The 20,998-nt window shown below is 51.9% G+C and overlaps 9 protein-coding genes across 9 annotated transcripts; 6 read left to right on the plus strand and 3 right to left on the minus strand.

Moving 5' to 3' along the window:
* Window positions 1-954: 954 nt before the first annotated feature.
* A1O1_02505 (uncharacterized protein) lies at window positions 955-2,358 on the plus strand (the record flags this gene model as incomplete). The annotated part of the gene is made up of 1 exon (XM_007723416.1): window positions 955-2,358. The coding sequence occupies one exon, from the start codon at window positions 955-957 to the stop codon at window positions 2,356-2,358; it is 1,404 nt and encodes a 467-aa protein (XP_007721606.1).
* A 736-nt stretch (window positions 2,359-3,094) lies between these two features.
* Window positions 3,095-3,694, plus strand: A1O1_02506 (uncharacterized protein; the record flags this gene model as incomplete). The annotated part of the gene is made up of 1 exon (XM_007723417.1): window positions 3,095-3,694. One exon carries the CDS (start codon window positions 3,095-3,097, stop codon window positions 3,692-3,694), a length of 600 nt encoding a protein of 199 aa, XP_007721607.1.
* Window positions 3,695-4,078: 384 nt separating this feature from the next.
* On the plus strand, window positions 4,079-5,468 carry A1O1_02507 (zinc finger protein; the record flags this gene model as incomplete). The annotated part of the gene is made up of 2 exons (XM_007723418.1): window positions 4,079-4,174; window positions 4,227-5,468. The coding sequence occupies 2 exons, from the start codon at window positions 4,079-4,081 to the stop codon at window positions 5,466-5,468; spliced, it is 1,338 nt and encodes a 445-aa protein (XP_007721608.1).
* Window positions 5,469-6,711: 1,243 nt separating this feature from the next.
* On the plus strand, window positions 6,712-7,827 carry A1O1_02508 (uncharacterized protein; the record flags this gene model as incomplete). The annotated part of the gene is made up of 1 exon (XM_007723419.1): window positions 6,712-7,827. One exon carries the CDS (start codon window positions 6,712-6,714, stop codon window positions 7,825-7,827), a length of 1,116 nt encoding a protein of 371 aa, XP_007721609.1.
* Window positions 7,828-9,801: 1,974 nt separating this feature from the next.
* On the minus strand, window positions 9,802-13,201 carry A1O1_02509 (uncharacterized protein; the record flags this gene model as incomplete). The annotated part of the gene is made up of 2 exons (XM_007723420.1): window positions 9,802-12,905; window positions 12,958-13,201. The coding sequence occupies 2 exons, from the start codon at window positions 13,199-13,201 to the stop codon at window positions 9,802-9,804; spliced, it is 3,348 nt and encodes a 1,115-aa protein (XP_007721610.1).
* A 2,911-nt stretch (window positions 13,202-16,112) lies between these two features.
* On the plus strand, window positions 16,113-16,864 carry A1O1_02510 (uncharacterized protein; the record flags this gene model as incomplete). The annotated part of the gene is made up of 4 exons (XM_007723421.1): window positions 16,113-16,186; window positions 16,245-16,300; window positions 16,414-16,613; window positions 16,796-16,864. The coding sequence occupies 4 exons, from the start codon at window positions 16,113-16,115 to the stop codon at window positions 16,862-16,864; spliced, it is 399 nt and encodes a 132-aa protein (XP_007721611.1).
* An 863-nt stretch (window positions 16,865-17,727) lies between these two features.
* Window positions 17,728-18,652, minus strand: A1O1_02511 (uncharacterized protein; the record flags this gene model as incomplete). The annotated part of the gene is made up of 3 exons (XM_007723422.1): window positions 17,728-18,233; window positions 18,350-18,464; window positions 18,527-18,652. The coding sequence occupies 3 exons, from the start codon at window positions 18,650-18,652 to the stop codon at window positions 17,728-17,730; spliced, it is 747 nt and encodes a 248-aa protein (XP_007721612.1).
* Window positions 18,653-19,445: 793 nt separating this feature from the next.
* A1O1_02512 (uncharacterized protein) lies at window positions 19,446-20,105 on the plus strand (the record flags this gene model as incomplete). The annotated part of the gene is made up of 2 exons (XM_007723423.1): window positions 19,446-19,950; window positions 20,005-20,105. The coding sequence occupies 2 exons, from the start codon at window positions 19,446-19,448 to the stop codon at window positions 20,103-20,105; spliced, it is 606 nt and encodes a 201-aa protein (XP_007721613.1).
* Window positions 20,106-20,235: 130 nt separating this feature from the next.
* Window positions 20,236-20,625, minus strand: A1O1_02513 (small nuclear ribonucleoprotein E; the record flags this gene model as incomplete). The annotated part of the gene is made up of 3 exons (XM_007723424.1): window positions 20,236-20,288; window positions 20,344-20,434; window positions 20,482-20,625. 3 exons carry the CDS (start codon window positions 20,623-20,625, stop codon window positions 20,236-20,238), a joined length of 288 nt encoding a protein of 95 aa, XP_007721614.1.
* Between the last annotated feature and the right edge of the window lie 373 nt (window positions 20,626-20,998).

A 20,998-nucleotide genomic window follows, 5' to 3' on the forward strand; every position in this document is an offset into this window, starting at 1 on the left:
GGGAGACGGCGGTTCTCATGAATCTTAATCTCCGCTTTGCCAATCAAACCAAGGGCGACAGATTCATGTGTCTTCACCTTGATGCTTGACGAGACATGGCTGGGAAAGCTTCACGAAAGCTTTCACTTATGATGACACACAAGTCCTATCCTGGATGTCCCATGGACAACTCACACTATCCAGAGTCACGATGGTCCACAAACGAACACGCTGCCCGTCTTGGTGCTGTCCTCTGACGCACTACTATTACGACTCCATCACCTCACAAGTGATAGGTCCATGTCGGTTCGAGTGATCAATCCGGACGCTCCTATATAATTACAAGTCTTATACCTATAAGGTTTTTGATGCTCCAAGCCTTGCTGCTAGAGCTGGGACACTCTGCCCGAAGACAGGATCCTCCAGAAAAGTAAGTTCTACTCGGATTTCTCCATCAAACGAAGTGGTAAACTTTGGTTTACGTCCGGATGAGCCGTTATACTACACCAGCATGCTTCTATTATGTGGCCGTGGCCAAGGCCAAAGGTGCTGAACAGCATAAATATCTGCACTCTCCGTCTCTCCTCCTCAGTTCTTCCAACGCAATATTGCACTCGTTACTGTCAAGACCACTGTCGATTGTGGCACGTACGTTTTATGTCTTTCGCTCATTCTCACACTCCAGAAGTCAGATTGTCTCCGAGTGAACGTCTTATCCGCCCGGCTGGTGCCCCCCTGTCACCACCATCATCATCTTCATTATCGCAATCAACATCCTCACCCTCATCATCGCTACTATCATCAATATCATCAATAGCATCATCAGCTTCGCCATTGCCGCTATCACCATTATCATCATCGTCATTATTACCACAGAAGACAGCTCGCCAGCTTCCAATGGCTTCGTTACAATCAACCTTGTCCATACCTACTCCCCTAGGAATACTGGGTCGACTCCCAGGAGAACTCAGAACCATGATCTATGATGCCTGTGCGCAGCAGCGCTCTACGGGGTTGCTGCTGGCAAACAAACAAATCTACAACGAATTTATCCCCTTACTCGCCGAAAAATTCATCCTCTCTTTCCACATCGACCCGGCGGCGTCGTCATCCGTCGTCGAAATCGTCAACCAAGATGGTGAGCCGTGGGGCTCCGGGACTAGAAACATGGTCGACGCTCGATCACCTCATCCAGACAATGTTCTCGAAACAATGCCCATCGACATATTCCGCCGGATGCGAATTGTCATTGACGCTCCCAACCCCAAGGACCCTGGGCAACTCATACGGGCATGGTACCAGTTGACTCGCTTACTGGCCGCCCTGTTACCTCGGTGGCGCGACATGAACAAACTCCCAACAACTACGGAGGACATTGTACTTCCCGAAGGTCGCGAAACGACCCAATTACCACACGTCGACGTTATCTTTCGACAAACCGGGCAACGAAAATGGGCATGGGGCACAGAAACCCGCCTCAATCACAGCCTCCCTAGCTTCCATCACTGGGATGATGCCACCAACTCAGTACAATTGGTACTGGACGGGCCGCACTCCGATCTGGAGGTGCTGCTGATCCCTCTCAGACGAATTCGAGATGCCACATCCTTGAACGTGCATATGCCTCCCAACACCTACTCAGACCCGGAACTCCGCCAGCTTGTCTCTGTTGTGCAGCAATCAGCAAAATCAGAAATCCCGTTCGGACTGAATCAGTGCCTGGACGAAGTATCCGAGTTTCGCGACGACGACGAGTGCTTAGGGATGGAAGACGCTTTGCATTTTTGGTTCGACTTTCTCCTTGACGACCTGTCGGGCAAAGCGGCCGCAATGGTGAGACGGGAAAGATTCCAATACTGGTGTGCTGAATACGAGCATCAACTGGGCTACCATCTGGATGGGTTCTGTGGACCAAAGCAGGATGTCATAGGATCACCGGCGGCATTCATGGACATCGACTTGGTGGACCATATCGCAAATCAATTCTTCAGCCGCTATGCCGCCGGCTACCACATGTATCAAACCGGGCACCGAAATTTCCGTTGCAGCCACCAATATTGGGAGAAAGAATGTGAGCGGGACGACACCCGACTAAGAGAGGTCTTGTGGGAGAAGTGTTATCCCAACGGCATCGCTCCCAAGTCTCTGAACCCTGATTGGGACGAATATCCGACACCTCCGTGGTTCTGCCCAACTTATCCTCAACGTGTGCGAAGCCACACAACCTTGACTGCGGACAGATTGATTTGCGACTTTAGTGGCACACTCTGTCACGAATGTGACTTGGGTGGTCAAGACTTTTGGAATATCAAACCAATGTGGAGGAATGGCCTTTACGTCTATCTGGACAGTGGCGATGTGATTCTTGAAGAGCCATGAAGTGGAAATGCGTGAAACTGAAGGTAGTGCTTGCACACTACCACCTGCTGGGTAAAAGGTCAGGGACTATTATTAGCTAGTATTCTTAAGTGCCTCAATCGTGCACATATCAATAGATGGACAAATATTGTCACTGCCAACACTTCCCGTTACACTTCGCCTTCCTTTTCGTGTTTGAACATGTACTCCACAATCGCTGCCTTCCTGATTAGTCTCCAGGTGTTGCGCCAGAAAAGCATCTATCAGAGACCTTCACACTACTACAATGAAATGAATCACACTCGTGCCAACGGCAACACTCTCCATCGTGCGCTGTAGGACCGGCAGACGTTTCTCGGAGTGTGACAGTATTATCTTGGGAATGGGGACAAAGTGATCTTGGGAGGAGGACCGTCTATCTCTGAGGACAGACACAAAGGAGTAGGACACAAGAACAAAAAAGACTACTATTATTGTGCCACACTACTCACTGATGACATCTCTCTCCATCCTGAATCTGACTCGCTGCTGCCTCCTGTTCACCAAAAGCACGCTAACCGTTTCTGGAACACCGGAGACTTCTGATCATGTGACATTTGCGGCCCTTCAAAAATGTGTCGCGAAGAAACAATCCGTGTACCAATGCAGCAGGCAATGCCAACTGTGAAGGCGCTTTACAGCATGTATACATTGTCGCCGCTATGCTGATCATTCATCTACATTCCTGAGAGTTCATCACCAGCGAGGGTGCGGTGTGATGGCAGACCTGCAAGATGTACGGACGAGATTCCTGCAAAGCTCAGCTCGAATGATTTTCCTCGCCAGTCCATCGACCTCGCGGCATCTATCGTACCAAAGCAGCGAACTTGAGCATACTAGGTCTCATGGAACAACATCCCGTGCAGCACGAACTGTATGCGAAGCGTGCGGCACTTTGTTATTGCCCGGATGGACTGCCTCTACGCGATTCGGAACACAGAGGACCACAACCACATCTCAGGCCACGGTAGATGAGAAGATTCGGAGAAAGACCGTCTCATTGAAATGCTCTGCATGCCACAGAGTCACGAAGCAGACCGCAGAAATCAAGCCGAACGCTCGAGGCTCGAGACGATTGAAGCCGCCTGTTCGAGGCCAAAAGAGGTTGCAGCCTTCTGTTCCAGGTGACCAGGAGAAGGAAACTGTCCACGATGAATTGTCCACCGATAACTCCGCCGACAAATCCACCAAACTCAGCAGCAAGAAGAGAGCGAAGGCGAGGAAAGATCGTCAAGGATTACAGGCACTACTGAACAAGAGTGCACAGAACAGAAGCCGCCCAACTCTCAATTTGATGGACTTGATGAAGCGTCCATGAGAATCACATGGACCGCTTTGTGGCTATCATAACAACTCTCTAACCACTTTACTGATGATGTTGCTTCCATGACGGTTGTTCACCTGCCGCCTCACAGTGCCAGTGGTATATTTGACGCTGTTTCTGGGAGCGATAAGGTTGCATTAGCTGCCGCACTTCCCGACAGGCTAACCCCGGCTGTGGCTTGGCAGGCCGACGACCTTCTGCGTCATTCGAAATTTGTGATTCGAGAAGCCCAGAGAAGCCTTTCGCTCGCAACATCTCAGCCTTGATTCAATAAAAAGATCTTGGGATTCCTGACCCCCCTATAAGATTCATCCATACCTAGCATTTACAGACCTAGTCCAAAATACAACGACAACACAACAAATACACACAACAGAAATGGCAGCAACCGGAACTCCCTCAGTGGTCCACGTCGACCCGAATGAGGCCGGTGTATACGAGATTGAGAGCTTGTGCATGAACTGTCGCGATGAGGTATGAGCCCTTCCACTGCTTGCACACAAGTCCTTCTTGCTAATTTACATAGGGTGTGACACGAATACTGCCGATTAAAATCCCGTACTTCAAAGACATCCTTCTCGAATCGTTCTCCTGCGAGCACTGCGGTTGGGAAAACAAGACGGTAAAGAGCGCAGGCGAGATCCAACCGACGGGAACAAAATACAGCTTCAGACTAGATAAATCAGAAGATTTCCAACGGCAGATTGTCCGAAGCGACACGGGTGTTTTCCGGATCGAAGACATTGACCTCGAAATGCCGCCTGGGCCAGGTCAATTGACCAACCTAGAGGGTATGATCACGAAAATCAAGACCGACCTGGAATACGACCAGCCAGAGAGGAAACAAACCAATCCGGACCTTTACAACGCGCTTGACGCAGTTATTCAGAAGGTGGACAAGATGCTGCAAGGCGAAGCATTCCCGTTCACAGTCTCCGTGGACGACCCTTCTGGCAATTCCTTTATCGAACCTTCCCCCGAAGATAAGGGCAACAAATACATCCGAACGGATTATATTCGGACCCGATCACAAAACGCGATGCTGGGATTGATTGCAGACGACGAGGTGGAGAAAGAAGGCGTGAGCATGGATGATGTTGATATCATCGACAACACGGTCTATGAATTGCACTCAGAATGCCCGGCTTGCTCGAAGCCGTGTACAGTCAACATGAAGAAGACCAACGTGCCTCATTTCAAGGACGTCATCATCATGGCCACCGTATGTGACTACTGCGGCTACAAGACCAACGAGGTGAAGACTGGCGGGGAGATTCCCGAGAAAGGCAGGCGGATAACATTGGATGTCAAGACGGTAGAGGATTTGTCCCGGGACATTCTCAAGTCGGAGACCTGTGCCCTGAAGAGTGATGACCTTGGATTGGAGGTACAACCGGGCACGCTCGGTGGGCGGTTCACAACAGTGGAAGGCTTGCTTACACAGGTGCGCGACCAGCTTCACAACCAGATATTCGACGTCGGCGGCGAAGACCTTGCTCCGGGTGATTCCATGGCCGCCGAAAGCAAAGAGAGATGGGATAAGTTCTTCGGCAAGCTCGATCGGGCCATCAAGGCTGAGTTCCCATACACGATCACTTTGGAAGATCCGTTGGCGAACTCATACGTCCAGAAGAACGTAGATCCCGGCCAGGTTGACCCCCAAATCAGAGAGGAGGAATATACAAGAACGGACGAAGAGAATGAAGAATTGGGATTGAACGACATGAAGACGGAAGGATATGAGAAAACGGATGGAGCCACTTCTTGAAGAACAGCACAGGCCCTGTCATGCGGACATTATAATCATAAGACGAAGGCCACTCTGGTCAGGCCCAGCTGTCATCAGCGCCTCCAGGCCTTCAGCAATCTGACATGGCTAAGAAGCGCTCAGCGGATTTGCCGACCGGCCACAATGCAGTGTCCTGGTACGACGAGCTTGGGATCATTCAGCTGTTGTGAGGCAGAGAACGACCTTGAGCTGAAGTCCAACCAACACATCGATTCACCAAGAGTCGTTTGAAGGCTATACCGCCTGATTGCTCGGGCGCGAGGCAGAGTAGACTGGCCGCTCGGCGAAGAGAAAAAGAGACGAGTACGGTCGCGGCACCGTCAGCCCGGGTTACTATGTCCTGATACATCGTGTCGGCCTGTTCAGCAGCACGCCCGGGTGGATACGGGAAGGGATGTACGAGTAAGATGAAGGCGAGCAAACATGGCGATTGTCCGGTGAATAGATCACATTCAGAATACCACCACTCTCTCGCCCTATTTTATGCCCAGGTCATGATTGAAGCCCCCGTACAACTTGTGCAAACCGTGTGCTGTGCCCCAGTTTGTCCTCGTCCTGCCCCTCGCCCTCGCATTGAAGTATGCTGTGGTTATCTCTGACCATAGATGTGTCGGAGCCTTGCAGTGGTATTGCAGAAGGAAGCCTAGCGAGTAGTGGGATGGCAGTAGTTGTCTGGCTCACTGCTCGTTCTGTTCTCCGGCGAGCGATACATGTTCCTAACGAGAGTGACCTTACTGCCCTTGCATAAACCCATTTTAGGAACCGCGTGTGGCATAGGTTGTAGGCAGTTTAGTAATTCGGCTGCGATCGGGGCATAATACGCGCGCAGTTGGATTTCGTATCATTTATTAGAAATGACTTCATCACAACTTTGAAGCTTCTCCATCTTGGGACTTTTTTCTCTCGTACGTGCGTAGTCGCCAAAACAAAACAGCGCAAGAGGTCTGACTCGTTCACGCTCTTTCAGTTCCTAACCCAGTCCTACATCCCTTAGAAATCTCGATACTCCAGGGTGAGCCGCTATATGTTGAGGCCTCGTTAGCCCTTGATCGCGTCGACAATGCGCCGCCCGCTCTCCAGGCCTCGACTACTCTCCTCGCCTTCACGACCGTCCACGTCCACATCCACGTCCACGTCCGCCTCTTCCATCCTCTAACCCCAGCCGATCTCCTGCCTGCTCCGCAACCGCGGACACATACACTCTTCGGACCAGAGGCAGACCATGTCCAATGGCGCCGCCAACAATGCCACCGTTGTCCAGCCGCCCAAGTCCCGAAAAGCCCATCCGACATTCCACTTTCTGGCCGGGCTGACCTCCGGCGTTGGGAGCGCCGTGCTTCTTCAACCTGCCGACCTTCTCAAAACACGGGTCCAACAATCCCGCACGTCCTCCCTCCTTCCCGTCCTCCGGTCGATCCTCTCGAGTCCGCATCCCATCGCGGGCCTGTGGCGCGGAACAATTCCCTCGGCGCTGCGAACGGGATTCGGATCCGCTCTGTATTTCACGTCGTTGAGTTCTCTGCGGCAGGTGCTTGCCAATAACAGCAGCGACAACAACAACAATGCCGGATCTTCTTCTTTTCCTGCCGGGGACGATGGAAGATCGGGATCAGGATCAGACTCACGGGAAGGCTCCCCGCCAAAGAGAACCAGAGACAGAAACAGACACACACACACCAGCAGCTCAGTCCTGCCGACGTTGTCCAACACGCAAAACCTACTGACGGGAGCCACGGCGCGCGTTTTCGCCGGCTTCGTTCTCATGCCGGTCACGGTGATCAAAGTACGCTACGAATCCGATCTGTACGCATACAAATCTATCGCCTCGGCCGCGCGGTCGATCTACGCTTCAGAGGGCCTGAAGGGCTTCTTTTCGGGGTTTGGCGCCACCGCGGTCCGCGACGCTCCTTATGCCGGTCTGTACGTTCTATTCTACGAGGCTTGCAAGAAGGATCTGAATAAACTACTGTCTGCCAGGGCGAGGTTAAAATCAGGAGCAGACGATGATGCTGGTCAACCCCGTCCGTCGTGGGCTACCTCCGCCACGATCAATGCTTCCAGCGGCGTGCTCGCGGCTGGGCTGGCCACTGCGCTGACGAACCCTTTCGACGCGGTCAAGACCAGGTTGCAGCTCATGCCGCAGAAATATGGGAATATGGTGAAAGCGACCCGGCTGATGCTCAAGGAGGATGGCATCAAGAGTTTCTTTGACGGGTTGGCACTCAGGATGGGGAGGAAGGCTTTGAGTTCCGCCCTCGCTTGGACCGTGTATGAAGACTTGATTAGCCGTGCGGAACGGTTTGTGGCCCACAATGAGGATGGAAAGGCTGTGGTTTGAACGGGGGGTTCCGACAGTGAACTCCACGCTGTCTGGTGTTTTCTCAACTCAACTCAATTCAAGTCAAGTTCTATCGACCCGACCCGACCTGATCCTTCGAACGAATACTCCTATCCTGTATCCACGCACCAACTGATCGGTTTGTTGGTGGGAGTTGGAACACTTGACTGTCCAGGACAGGACAACCTGGCCATCCATCGTCTGAGCGAGCCGGATACTCGTCGAATCCGATCCGATCACCATTTCACTAGAGTGTTTGTGTCTGGAGGTCAGAACCAAACTCGTGCGTTAACGTACATGGGGATCCTGACGGAAGGGGCTGCAACGAGATGTCAACACACATGCCGCTACTGAACATTTCAATGGATCACGATCAGGCCGCGGGCATCTGAGATCTTCAAGTCAGTCCTCCTCTTCATGGCCTTTCACGGGAAACTGGACTTGGTTTCCCTACTCGCTCCCGTTGGCTCCCCCGCCCTCGTCTCTACGAGATTCTCTCCTCCCTCTCTTACTCTCTCTTTCTCTGTGGACAGCCACGTACCAAGAGAGCCAGACATAACGCATCATGCATGATGTCTTTATTACCTTGACCTATCCCGCTACCTACCTACCTACCCGCATCAGTCAGGTCGAGATGTTTGCGGCCCCCATTCTCCCTATCCAGCCTGGATCCAGGTAGAGCCGACTGGCCCAAATCTATTGTTCCCGTCCATGACCGCGGGACTATAACCACATTGGATTGTGATTCTGTCCTCGACTTGACCACGAGTCCTGGCCAAAAAATTTCTCCGCAAGTCACTTTTCAACCATGTCATAACTCACAACTCGCAACTCGCAACTCGTCCATTGTCATTGTTATAAGGCGCGGCCGTCTCGGATCTCAAATCTGAAGACCGCCAAAGAGTCACTATCGGGCGAAAATTGTATACTACCTGTTGATTCATAGGTGGCATTGTATATTCCATGTATATATATCTATGTTATCCAATCTACTCGGCACCAGATAGTAAGAACACGAAAAGTGTCATGACTGTGGTCCGCAGATTCAGCCACCTCTAGGTACAGGTTTCTGTCATTGTCCTTGTACTGTTGCCTGTACAGAGTACAGTATAAAATATAATATGGACGAAAACTATAAACATAAAAAGAAGTATATTCGCTCGGTAAAGTAAGTTACCTACCTCTACTTTGCCTCGAACATGTCATTGATGCAATTAGTAAATAGATAGGAGAGATGCAACCACGAGTAGAACCAGAGCGATGACCACCGTGACAGTCACAACTACGATCCTAACCATAACCGCGTAGAAGACCTCTACAGAGAATCCGACTAAAAAATCATCCCTGGATTCTAGATTGATGAATCCACGAATCCAATGCATGTTGAACGTAACCACAACCACAACCAAAACAAAAACAAACACAAAAACAAAGCAAAACCAGACGTGAGATAAGTCACAACACATAGGGGTATCAGATAGCCGCCAGCTTGGAGAACCATGCAAAAACAAAACCACAAATGCCCCGCGTACATGTCATCAAGCAAGGAGAACCACCAGACCCTCGACGGTTCCCGGCCCCTGAAGTCCAGCCACAGCGTGGGCAAGGCTGGACGAAGGCAGGAAAAGACGTGGAAGGGCTAAGGTCCGTGGAAATGCGGGATTGAAAACCATGAACATCTTCACTTGAAAAGTCCAACATCAGCAGAATATAGTTCATCATCACATCGTTATGCAAGAAAAGTCCCCAATTCGTCAAAAGAAATAAAGCCACCGTACGGAATGGTTGCTTTGAAGCCGGAGGTACATGTTGTAGTGCTTTTGGAAGAGTGGGTATGCCATCCACCGGCCATCACCTGTCGGGAACATTTCGTTCAATTGTACAACAGGCGCCGTTCTTGGCTCGAGGGGAAAAGCGGTGGTCAGGCTGTCGCGGCATTGAGTGGCATCCAAGACAAGCACGGGCGTCTGGACCTCAGACCCTGGCGGCACTCGCAACGGTCATATGGTCCTGACTCTGCTGAGGAGCAGGACCTGGCCGAGAAAGGTGCCCATTGGCATAACCGCTCGCGTTACCGTTGGAATAATCCAGATCGTTACATCCAGGGCCGGCAAACACATCAGAATCGACGCCACGGAGTTTCAAACAGGCATTACCCAACAATCCTGCGGCTTCATGGGTCAATTCCCATCTTGTGCTTTCAAAGGACTCCTTCAATATCATCAAAAGGCCTAGGCATCGATTCTTGCCTTTGACATTCTCGAGGTCATCTGGCGCCCGAACTCCACCGACTCGCTCAAGATAGTCTCGCATGTCTTGCTCTTTCTGTCGGTAGGTGGTGAAATCTTCTTCTCTCGGAGAAGGCTTGATTGGGCCCTCGAGAGCAAACCCATAACACCAAACCACCAATGCCGAGATGTAAAGGACCCAAGGACGATTCAACAAGAAGTCATCTCGAGCAATATACTGATCTTGGTCAAATGCTTGAGGCAAAATCGGACTGGCGTGACCGTATAATCGGCTGTTGACACCGTCTATGCCATCATCTCGGGGTATCAGAACCTGAACAATGAACTTGAGAGCGTAGAACGCGGCATCTCTGGCCGAGGCTTTAGTCGCCCATCGTTCGATCTTCTCCCTGATCACGCTATAGTCTTTGGGAGTGATGGAGCGCCCGAGGAGTCGATTGGCTCCCGCAAACACTTGACAATCAACGACATCCACATGTGCGGCAATGTGGGCGAGATGATGCAGAACCGTGCGTGACTCGAATATATTCTCGTCATCAACCGGCCGGAGGAGACTGTGAAGTGGCATTGCAGGAGTACGCAAAGGCGACGACGGCGCAGGCGTCGCTTCGGCGAGGGCCTCATCGAAATCCCGCTTCCAGTTGTCAAATGCTCGTAGCAAAACCCCTTTCCATTTATCAGGGCCTCCAAATGAATTTGCCGTTCGAGGTCCCAACGAAGAGATCTGTAGGTCTCGTTGCGTCATGTGCCAGGAGACGGACAATAGACCTGCCATGATGATGGTTCTACCGAAAGAGTTCGTCCGCACTCGTTGACCGTTCAACGTCCTCTTCAGCCCGTCCAAGAACATGGTGGGTTTAACTCCATTCGTTTGCAATGCTAGCTGTACTCGACCCGCCTCGGCGGCAGAGACAGCTGACCAGAGACCTTCGTCACACGGCAAAGGGAGACGCATCTCATGCGCCACCATTTTGGCAGCGTGCCCGAACATGGTGGCATGGATAGAATCGATGACAAAAGCTGCAAACGCCGCGCGGCGGGTGGCCTCTGTTGTAATCCAGCGATACCAAGCCTCTTCGGTTTTGGAGGACTCATTCCCAGAGAACGGTACTGAGATTCTGCCGTTATCCTGTTCGCCTCGAAGACTCGGTGGTGAATCAGAAGCAGATCGTCCCAACAAGGAACTCCCTCGCCGCATCAGAGTCAAGGTGGAATCATGGTGGATATGGGCCCGTTCGTGTAAGGCCCTAGTTGCGTACATTTTCTCGTAGACTTCAATGAGCAACAGAGTCTGGAACACCCATAACTTGGCTGGCGGTCTGAAGTCCGCATCCCGTACAATCTCCCATCTGATATGCCAGGCAACAAAGTTCGCAAACTCCGCGGCGGAATCGGTCAATGACGTGCCATAGGCTTTATCAAGCGTTGCGGCCCCAATGGCGATGACGGCGAGAAGTAACAAATTAGGTGTCCGATCTGCCGAAAAGGTAGGCTTGTGCAAGATAGGTAGTTGTGCATGTTGATGATACCAATAAGAGCCGATGTAAGTATGCATCATCCTTAAGCTCAGAATATGGCCGTCACTGGCCAAATCACCCTCGAAGACAGAGTCCTTCCGTTTCTTGACGGCATCATGGGGACGTTCAATGAATTGAGTCTGCATGAGATCAAGGAGTTCCTGACGTTTCGATTCGGACATGATGTATTGGCTGGAGGCAGTTGTATCGAGAAGACTGGTAACGCTCATCGGATGGTGCCCGGCGGTTGCAGGATAACTAGTACTCGACGTAGGACTCTGGGGAATGTGAGGGCCTTGTACCAGTGGCTGTTCCTGACCACTGTAGCCCGGCACATAATTCGGAGGCGAGAAGCTCTTGGATCCCGAATGACTGTCGTTGAATAACCATTGCGTGAAATCATCTGTGCCTGCATAAGGCGTTTGGGTGTACTCGTCTAGTCCAAAGACAGAGTATCCGTAAGCGACACTGAGGTCACTAGCAGATATGCCCCCGTTCATGACAGAGTACGGGTATGGATCCCCCTGGGTTAGACCATGAGATACAGCCGCAGCGAAAGCATCATCACCCGTCCGAGATACACCCGATGGTTGATAAGGCGCAGATGTGTAGGCAGATATCATGTCGGCTGGCTGCACAAAAGTGTTCGAGGCGGCCCGGTCCATATTCCCGCTCGACTGAGGTTTCTCTTGTCCGAAAGCGACCGCAGACGACGATGAGTATTGGCGAACCGGAGAGAGAGGCACGGCCGGGACAGATGTGTTATTCCCTGCTTGTGTTTGGGCGTATGGAACCTGAGCTCTATTGGGCTCCTCTGTGTTGAAGCTCTGCCTGCGTACAGCCAGCGGCCATGAGGAGCCTTCTTGTTCTTGGATCGGGCTCAAGGCATTACTCCCCGTACTAGTGGTCCGGTGCAACGGTGGCTCCGGCCTGGCAATGACCGGTCGCGGGGTTTGGCCAGTATACCGTGACTCCGGCGACGCTTTTGTTGGTGACGCTGTATTATTGGCATTGATAGCATGCTGCTTGATGCCGTTTACGCCCAAGGAGTATCCGGCAGACTCGGCAACAGGTCGCCCTTCTTCTTCGGGGCTTTTCATCCTCGGTGCGGACATGAGGTAGTTCGCCGACTGTTGGGGTTGATTAGAAGGGTCCTGAGGGGCATTTTGACTGCTCTGCGCGAAAGAGTCCCGTTTATGTAGCTGAGATCCATGAGTCGTATGTCGTTCCCTGTGACGGATGCAGAGATCTTGCCTCACAAAATACCTGCTACACTCAGGATAGTCACAGCGGTAAATTGTCTTTGGAGTATCTATGCACGGATCAGCAGGGCGGAACCACGAAGACCTCCGCAGATAACCTACGATTGAGCTGATGTCTGTAGAGATGTTCTGCCCGAGAGTAACTTTTGCCGCAGCCCTCGTGCTTGCACTCAAACTTCTTGTCTGGATTTGGCTTTGCAACTTTCCGCCTCTTTTTCGGTGGCTCTCCGGAGCCATTGCCGCTGCCATCAGGGTCGACCCCGTGGTCTTGATGGAATCCCTCCGGTGCACCCATGTCCGGTTTCTCTTTGGGAATCGTGTCTGTATCTGGGATCGTGATAGCCATAGTACTCGACCTCCCCAATAGGTGAGGGGCAGACAGCCTTGCCGGTGACGATCATGAGGTATGTAGCATTATGACAGGGAATCGTCAGCAGCGGAAAGGCTCTCGTTCGTGCTCGCAAGGAAGCAAACAGTCTTCAATGTGCCCTGAAAGACACGGGTGCTATGACACTCGTGGTAAGGACCTGCTGTGACTGGACCGTGGCTGATATCGCAGGCTGTGCTTCCTCTACATGACCGGCTTCTAGCTTCCAGATAGAACCCGACACTCTGGACAACGACGACGGGTGCCGATGGCACCGGCTAGACCAAGTCACCTTTTGAGACGTGTGAAGAGCTGCTCAGGATACAGGTAGAAGCGTCGAGCGGCCTTCCTTAATGCAGGTACGCAGATTGAATAGGTTCAGGTGACCTTTGCAGGTGAGACTGGTGCAGAATGGAGAGAAGACGGATTGCTTTTGCTGCTCCTCATGGCCTGTGGCGAGAATGGAAGGGTTCGATGACGGCGAGGGCTCCTAGGGGCCTTGAGATCGTGTGGTGATTGCTTCTGGACGGATGTCGGCGAAGTCAGGCTATGGATCTAGGTTGCAATTGCGCCTCGTTCACACAAGATGGCAGATGATGGGAATTCTCACCAAATCAATCTGGTAATGCACAATCGATCATGCCGGCCGGCGTACATTGGGCCAGTTAATGACCAGGGGATATGGGGGCTTGCAGAATGCGAGCAAGATACATGGGATGTGGAATCATGATTATGGATTGTTTCGCATGGCTTGAAGCAACAAGAGGGAGGGAGGGAACGGAGGGGTTGATGGGTGGTGGTGTAGCCAAACGAAGTGGTGACTCGAATAAGACCCATCACCGCCCGAGCTTAGCAGAGACTTGTTAGGCTAATAGGCTGGGATAAGGAGGATCCTCGGGACCCTGGGAGCCTGGCGGGCTGCCCACCTAACTTATCAGGCATGATCCTGGTATGGCGGGGCTCCTTGGCCTACTAACACGAAGTTGACAGGACAAGGGCCGAGGCGGCTTATAGGCTTAGGAGGCTCAGGAAGCCAATCAGTCACCAGTTTGGTACCTACCACGATGTCTTAGGCGGCTCCAAGCGTCTTGGGTGCTTGCAGTAAGCGGGGAAAGCATTGCTAAGTGAGCCTAAGGAGCCTAGGTATAGAGCCTCCATACCTAGATAGCAGACGGGGGAAATGTCCGGTTGTAGCAGCACCCGCCCATTGATACTATCGTGTTGATGGATTGCAATTCGGACACAGCCTGCGCTGCTCGTCTCGAACTCAGTTCGTGCTCCTCCAATGTCGACCGGGTCAATGCTCAACTGAACGATGTCTTCCAAGTCCGTAGCTTTGAGACTCACCACCATTGGGCTTTTGTTCTCGCAAGGTCCAAACCTCCCTACCTAGCTAGGTTAGGAGCCCTTGTGCTGGATGGCCGCTGTGTTGACTTCCCGTCCTCTTCCCGTACGGCACGCGCTTTAGCTACAGTACTAGTACTACCGAGCCACGGAGAACTTTAGCTTAGGAGGCTGCCTTTGCACTTGAAAGTGGCGCCTAGGGGTGTTGGGATCTTATGGCTTTAGGTGCAGTAGATATTTGACCTAGGAAGGTCGAAGATTTGTAGCTGGTTCTGCCTAGGTCTGTCTCTACCTTGCTCCGAAAGTCGATTGATGCAGTGTTCAAGCTACAGTGACCTGAAATACGGGGTGCTTCGAGCGAAATGTCTTTCCCCACGCTTTGTCACGCCCTTGAGCCTGGGGTTGAAAAGCTCAGCCTCCTAAGCCCTGGCTGGCTAGCTGATGGGCAACGCGCACACTCGAAAGCCGTGAGCATGGTGTTCTTCGTGAGCCAACCATTTGACCACAACGAACCATCTCCCGGCTCCTCAAAGCCGTATTCGCTCGCAAGAGACGGCTCAGGAGGTCTGGGGGCTTCAATCACATCTGCCGGACATCCTCCATCTTGTCCTACCACCCATCGGCCGCATCCGACTGCGCAACAAGGCTCGCTTAGCCGCGGAAGAACCTGACTTGCAGGCTCGCGATCCCGCTGCTCAATCGCCTCAGCGAGTTCTGAGTCCTCATTGGTATCATGCGGAAGTTACAAGATAAGCTGTTGGACTTTCGCTGTGACACTGAAATCCTGCGTCTTTGTTCCCCAACTTTCCCCTTTGGGAATGTATTCATTTTGTGGAGGCTCGCTGGGTCACAGATCCAGGCTCACTCAATCTTGTGCCATACGAACTAGATGTGGGAAGCTCTTGCAAGATGGTAGGTTCTCAGCCTGGGTCTTTGGTCAGCAGTTCAGGCAGGTTACAGATGGGTTTGGGCCGCATAGCAAGACCAGATCTGGCCTGGAATTTGATGTCAAACTCGACTACAACCTCTGTGCTGACAAGCATCTGGCCTTGATCGCCTCGTCACTTTCCCCGCCAAATCCCCACGGGAAATGCGAGGCTAATGCAAGCCATGCTGCCCTTGCTGCTGCTTGCTTCCCTCACGAAACTCGGAACTCACATCTCTGGGCGGTCAACTCGTGCACGAACTGAAGCTCAACAGCTGCCTGATGCGGATGTGGAAGTACCACGATAGCCTCTACGCATCCAGGTCATTGCTCAGCTATCCATCGGGGCCAAATCCGGCAGGTTGTGTTCTTGATACCGGACCAAATTTCATCCGTTTGACGGAGCGGGCTCTGAAGATACCGGTCCACGACCGAAAAGGACAGAACCTATTGTCGACGAGGCCACGTAGGACAAAGTACGGTGAGTGCTACACTGGCCTTTACTCGCATATGATGGTCAACGAACATCAACGCTACCTATACTACTACACCGTGATCATCTGCATAAGAAGCGTCTAACTTTCGACGTACCAGCGGTTGAGAGAAGACCGAGATACAAAAATGTCCGACGTTTCCAGTCCTACGAAACCAAAGTCAAAGACCTACAAGGGTTCGTGTCACTGCGGGAAAGTCAAGTAAGAGCGCGATCATGTCCAGGTCAGCAAAAGCAACGCACGACTGACCCTCGACCAGATTCTCCATGAAGCTCTCTCCTCCTGTCGAGGATGGGTCAGTGACCTGCTGCAATTGTAAGTCAGGTCTGCATTTTTGACGACCTTCCATCCCTTGGGCCATTCTTCCCATCGAACGAAACCCGAGGGCTCAAAAACACCGTTCTCGACAACTAACTATGCTCACACAGGCTCCATCTGCCACATCAACGGCTATCTGATGGTGTACCCGCTCGAAACCAACATCACATGGGAGAGCGGGTTTGACGACATGACCACTTACACGTTCGGACAGAAAAGAATCGCTCATACGTTCTGCCCGACCTGCGGGACTAGTATTGGTGGGAAGAGCATCGATCCCAACTTCTTTGCCGACAATCGTGCCATCAATGTCAGTGTTTGCATACCATCATACACTCCTGCCTTCCAACATCCAAGGGTGCAACGGTACAAGATACACAGCACCCACTTCCGTTTTGCCCTACCCTAAACCACGGTCCCGGGCCACTCTACTTCTATTGACAGGAAAGGAGCCATATGAAAATCGAAGCCAACGCTGACAATCGTTGCTAGGTGCGCGTCCTTAAAGACGTTGACATCGACAGCTTGACACTGAGGAAAGTAGACGGCAGCTCCCACTAAAGAGCCATTTTCCTAAAGCTCTACATACGATGCCTCTATCGAGTCAGTCACGCCTCTGAACCATTTCATGCCCTTCCTGGACCAAAAATCCCAATCCCCCTCACGACAAGCAGTACCTGAGTCCATAGTCATACTGATCTTTTCATCTTGGTGCCATGCAGGAACGTGAATGGCCGCCAGATCGCCACCAGCTCGCCCGAGGCGCTCTCTAAACCAGGCGTCCAGTTGGATTAGCACGAGACCTGTACTCACCCATCCAACGGCTGGTACCTCAGATGGTAGGGGGACCTGTTGGTGCATGGAGCTCCCGGACCGAACCAACATAGCTGGGGCTGTGGATGATGAGCTCGTCAGGAAAAGGTGCGAAAGGGTTTGCTCAGGCCAAAGCTCGATGGCTCTTTGGATACAACTACCTACATACGGTATATCATGGCTCTTGCACCACGCAAAGAGTTGAGTCCCGACTTGTTTTGTTGCCCATGCAAATAAGATGTGCATGGACACTCTATCTTCATCCACACAGCACGATGTTGAATATCAAGCCATAAGTGACTCCCCTGACACGCGCAATATTCGAAAGAAGCATTCGTTTCGGACCCATCCCTGATACCAATTATTGTGTCCCGGTCAAAACTCCAGCCATAGAACAGCCGCAGAAATAAGAAACCCCCTTCAGCGCCCTTTCCTATGATACGCCGTCCAGAATGTCTACTCCGTTTCCATGATCCACGAACAGGAAGAGCCCCTGTTCGAGCCCCCAACGCCGAGAAAGAAAAATGCAGGAAGACAGCATCAAGCGCTGCAAAGCCATATCTTGCTGTGATATGAATCCAATGGCACGCGTCACTCGTATGCTCGCAGGTCTAGGTAGACGTGGGAAGCATATACAGTACCGTCCCAAGAGCGGTGAGCCCTACGCCAGCCCACCACCAGTGATCCGCATTGTACTCCTTGGGAAGGAAGAAAGATCCCTTGTCCATGGGCATCAATGGCTCCTGCGCGCCTCCGTCCGACCTCTTCACTCGGCTCTTGCCCGTCGAGCTTGGGGTAGATGTAGGGTTCAACGTCTGGGTGGGCAGCATTTGCGGAGGGGTGGCAACCAGATACATGGGCTGAACTGGGGAGCCATCGAATTTGTAGAGATCGAGCCGCGGCACATTATGGAACTTGTCCGTCGAGACCTGGTAAGACTTGAACAGCTCGGCCTGTTCGTAGCGGACGTAGATCGATCGGTCGTAGGAGCACGGAGCGGAGGTAAGTTGACGGCCGTCAACTGCAAAGGGTTCCAGGACAATACTTCCATTGCCGGGGAGAGAATAGGTGCCGTGTTGCCATTGCATAACGGCAGAAGGACAATGGGGTGTAGCAGCTGTACAGGAAGCAACGTTAGCCTTGAGCCTTGTGTGGTTCCCCTGTATGCAAGTCGAGAACTAGACTGGACGACGGATAGGTATGCTTTTCACAAAGAGAGAGAGAGCAACGTACGATTCGCAATGGCTCTGTAGTAAGCCTCCTCATAGTAACCATCCACGGTGAAGGAGTAGGAGATGCCAGTCAATTCAGGCTCGATTAATCTGTCGGCGACGGGATCGTAGAAGCCCTGCAGCAACACAACATCAGTATATGTTTGTCATCGTCAACATTTGGTAGAGGCAGTCTCACCGGGCCAGTGACGACTTTCCTGGACTTTGTGGTCCATGTGCCTACGAGCGCGGTGTCATACTGCGCTCTCACGAGGGCAGCCAGGCCCAAAGAAAAGGCGGCGACTGTCTTGATCGAGGTAATCATGTTTGCATATCTTGTTGTACGAAGCGAAAGGTGTGACGGGAGACAAACTCCGTGCTCACAGGTGCAAAAGTAGCGAGAGTGATGGTATAAGATGGTTGATGTTTCACAAGGGCAGGCTGTCTTTGATCCCGTCCTGTTTTACCTGGTTGTTTTCTAACCCTGAACGGAGTAGGAGACAACGCGGAGGCTGAGAGCGTGTGGCAGACAGACACACGACTCGGACTAGTACCAATGGGCTCTATTACCCTTTAGTGTTGCCCGATTGCCCGATTGCCCGACTGCGGTGGGGGTTGGCCACCTAAGCCGCAGGCGCAGTAATTAGGCTTAGTTAGGGCTGGTCGTTTCGTCTCTAGACTGAGATTCCTGCCACACCCTGACACCACAACGGTGTGCTATGATTCGTCCTCCGCACGATCTTGTCGGATTCAACCCTACTACCAAATGGCAAAAATAGCTTCCGCATACACTAGAGATCATCCTCGTCAACACTCACCGTCAAGAAAAAGATCAGCATATCGCGTTCCCTTGTACCTCTCCAGAAGTCTCCATTCAACGTACTCGACCGGCCTCCTGGTCCACCATGTGCCGATGCAACCTCCCTGCGGACGACTTCTACCTTCGATGAAGTCCAGATCTCTTACATGTTCGTTGCGAGTAATGTCGACTACGGCTCTCAGCGAGCAGAAAGCCCAGCTACGGAAGAGAGTCGCAGACGAAATCAAGAAACTAGAGCCCGGGGAAATCGAAAGACAGTGTAGGAGATCCTCGCAAAGCAAAAGTAGTTTCGACGCTGATGGGTAAAGCAACAATCATCACCAAGCATGTCTTGCAATTGCCAGCATATCAGGATGCGAAATCTGTAGCAATCTTTCTGTCAATGCCGGGGAGAGAAGTGTCAACTCGTGATATCGTGCTGCAAGCTTTCGATGACGGAAAGTCTGTCTTTGTTCCCTATCTCCATGCGGGAAAGACTCCGAAGTCGAGGATCATGGACATGCTCCAGCTGCATGACAAGGATGACTTTCATTCTTTGAAACCAGATGCTTGGGGAATTCCATCTATCCCCAAAGACTCTGTTGGAAGGAGGAGAAATGCTCTTGGTGGAATTGGTATATCGGATGCGCCTGAAACAGGTAAAGATCATTACCCGATTCTCGACCTCATCTTCATGCCGTCGGTTGCCTTTGACCAGAGTCATTGTCGTCTCGGCCACGGCAGAGGATTCTATGACCGCTATCTTCAAACATATAAGACCGCGCTTGATTCCAGCACGGCTGGACAGAAGATGCCACACCTAGGTAAGCACGAGCGCCCTTCCTTCGATCCTTGCCAACTCATTGTTTCCTCCATAGTCGGGATTGCTCTTCGTCAACAGATGCTGCCGCCCGGCGAGACCATTCCTGTCAGTGAGCACGACTGGAAGGTTGATCGGGTGGTCACGCCCGACGACTGAGGGCAACAAAAACGCCATCTTCGCCTTGCGCAAGAGGTGTCTTTTGATCCATAGAATTCAGACTTCGCTCACTCGACTCGGAAAATATTGCGCGAGGATGTTTTCGTAGGATAACGCTCAGATCATATTTTTAACTCAAAGATTGTATCAGCGAGACGTTGTCTCCTTTGAGTAAAATTTGTCCTGTATCGAGTCAGCCTTAAGATCCCGTGTGATTTATGTCTCGCTTTGCCCTTACCAAGCTGCCGTCTCTTTTCTGGGGCATCTCTCGTAGCTAATTGTACCTCGACCGCGTCGTCAATAACGAGGTTCATGAACTCGTCGAAACCCTGTTCCGAATCAGTTTGGTTTCCTGCAGTCGCTCCAAGCTCCTTACCCTGATTTTGCCCTCAATACGCGTGTGCAGGTTTTCGTAAAGCCATATTGACACCGTCGAGCGCTTTTGTAGAAGGCTGAAGATAAAATGAATGGGTGCAAGAAGGGTTTTGCGACCACCTCCACCTTCGCGACCAGGTGCCATTGTGAAGGGGAACTCGATTCTCGACTGTCGCTAGTGTGATACTGATTGAGCGGCCTCTGTCGGGCAGGTACGAAGGCGCGTAATTCGTGTATGGGGATCAAGATACGGTCGTGGCACTTGATCGTGGTGGACGGTTTGAATTTGTCGCAATTGTCGGCCTGGAAATCAAATGCGGAGGAAGTTGAAGGCTGCTACAGAAAAGTGGCCGAAGTTTTGGCGCCATTAAACCGCAGTCCTTTCAAACTGGCTGAGCGTCATTCACAAAACACCCGCCATCTGACCATACAACCAACCATTTACAGAAGGTTCATCTGCAACATTCATCCACGAGACTTTCCTCTTTTGTTCCTCATATCTGCCTCCGTCGCTCAAC

The sequence above is a fragment of the Capronia coronata genome, assembly GCF_000585585.1.
Source record: "Capronia coronata CBS 617.96 chromosome Unknown acBCG-supercont1.2, whole genome shotgun sequence".
Classification (NCBI taxonomy): domain Eukaryota; kingdom Fungi; phylum Ascomycota; class Eurotiomycetes; order Chaetothyriales; family Herpotrichiellaceae; genus Capronia; species Capronia coronata.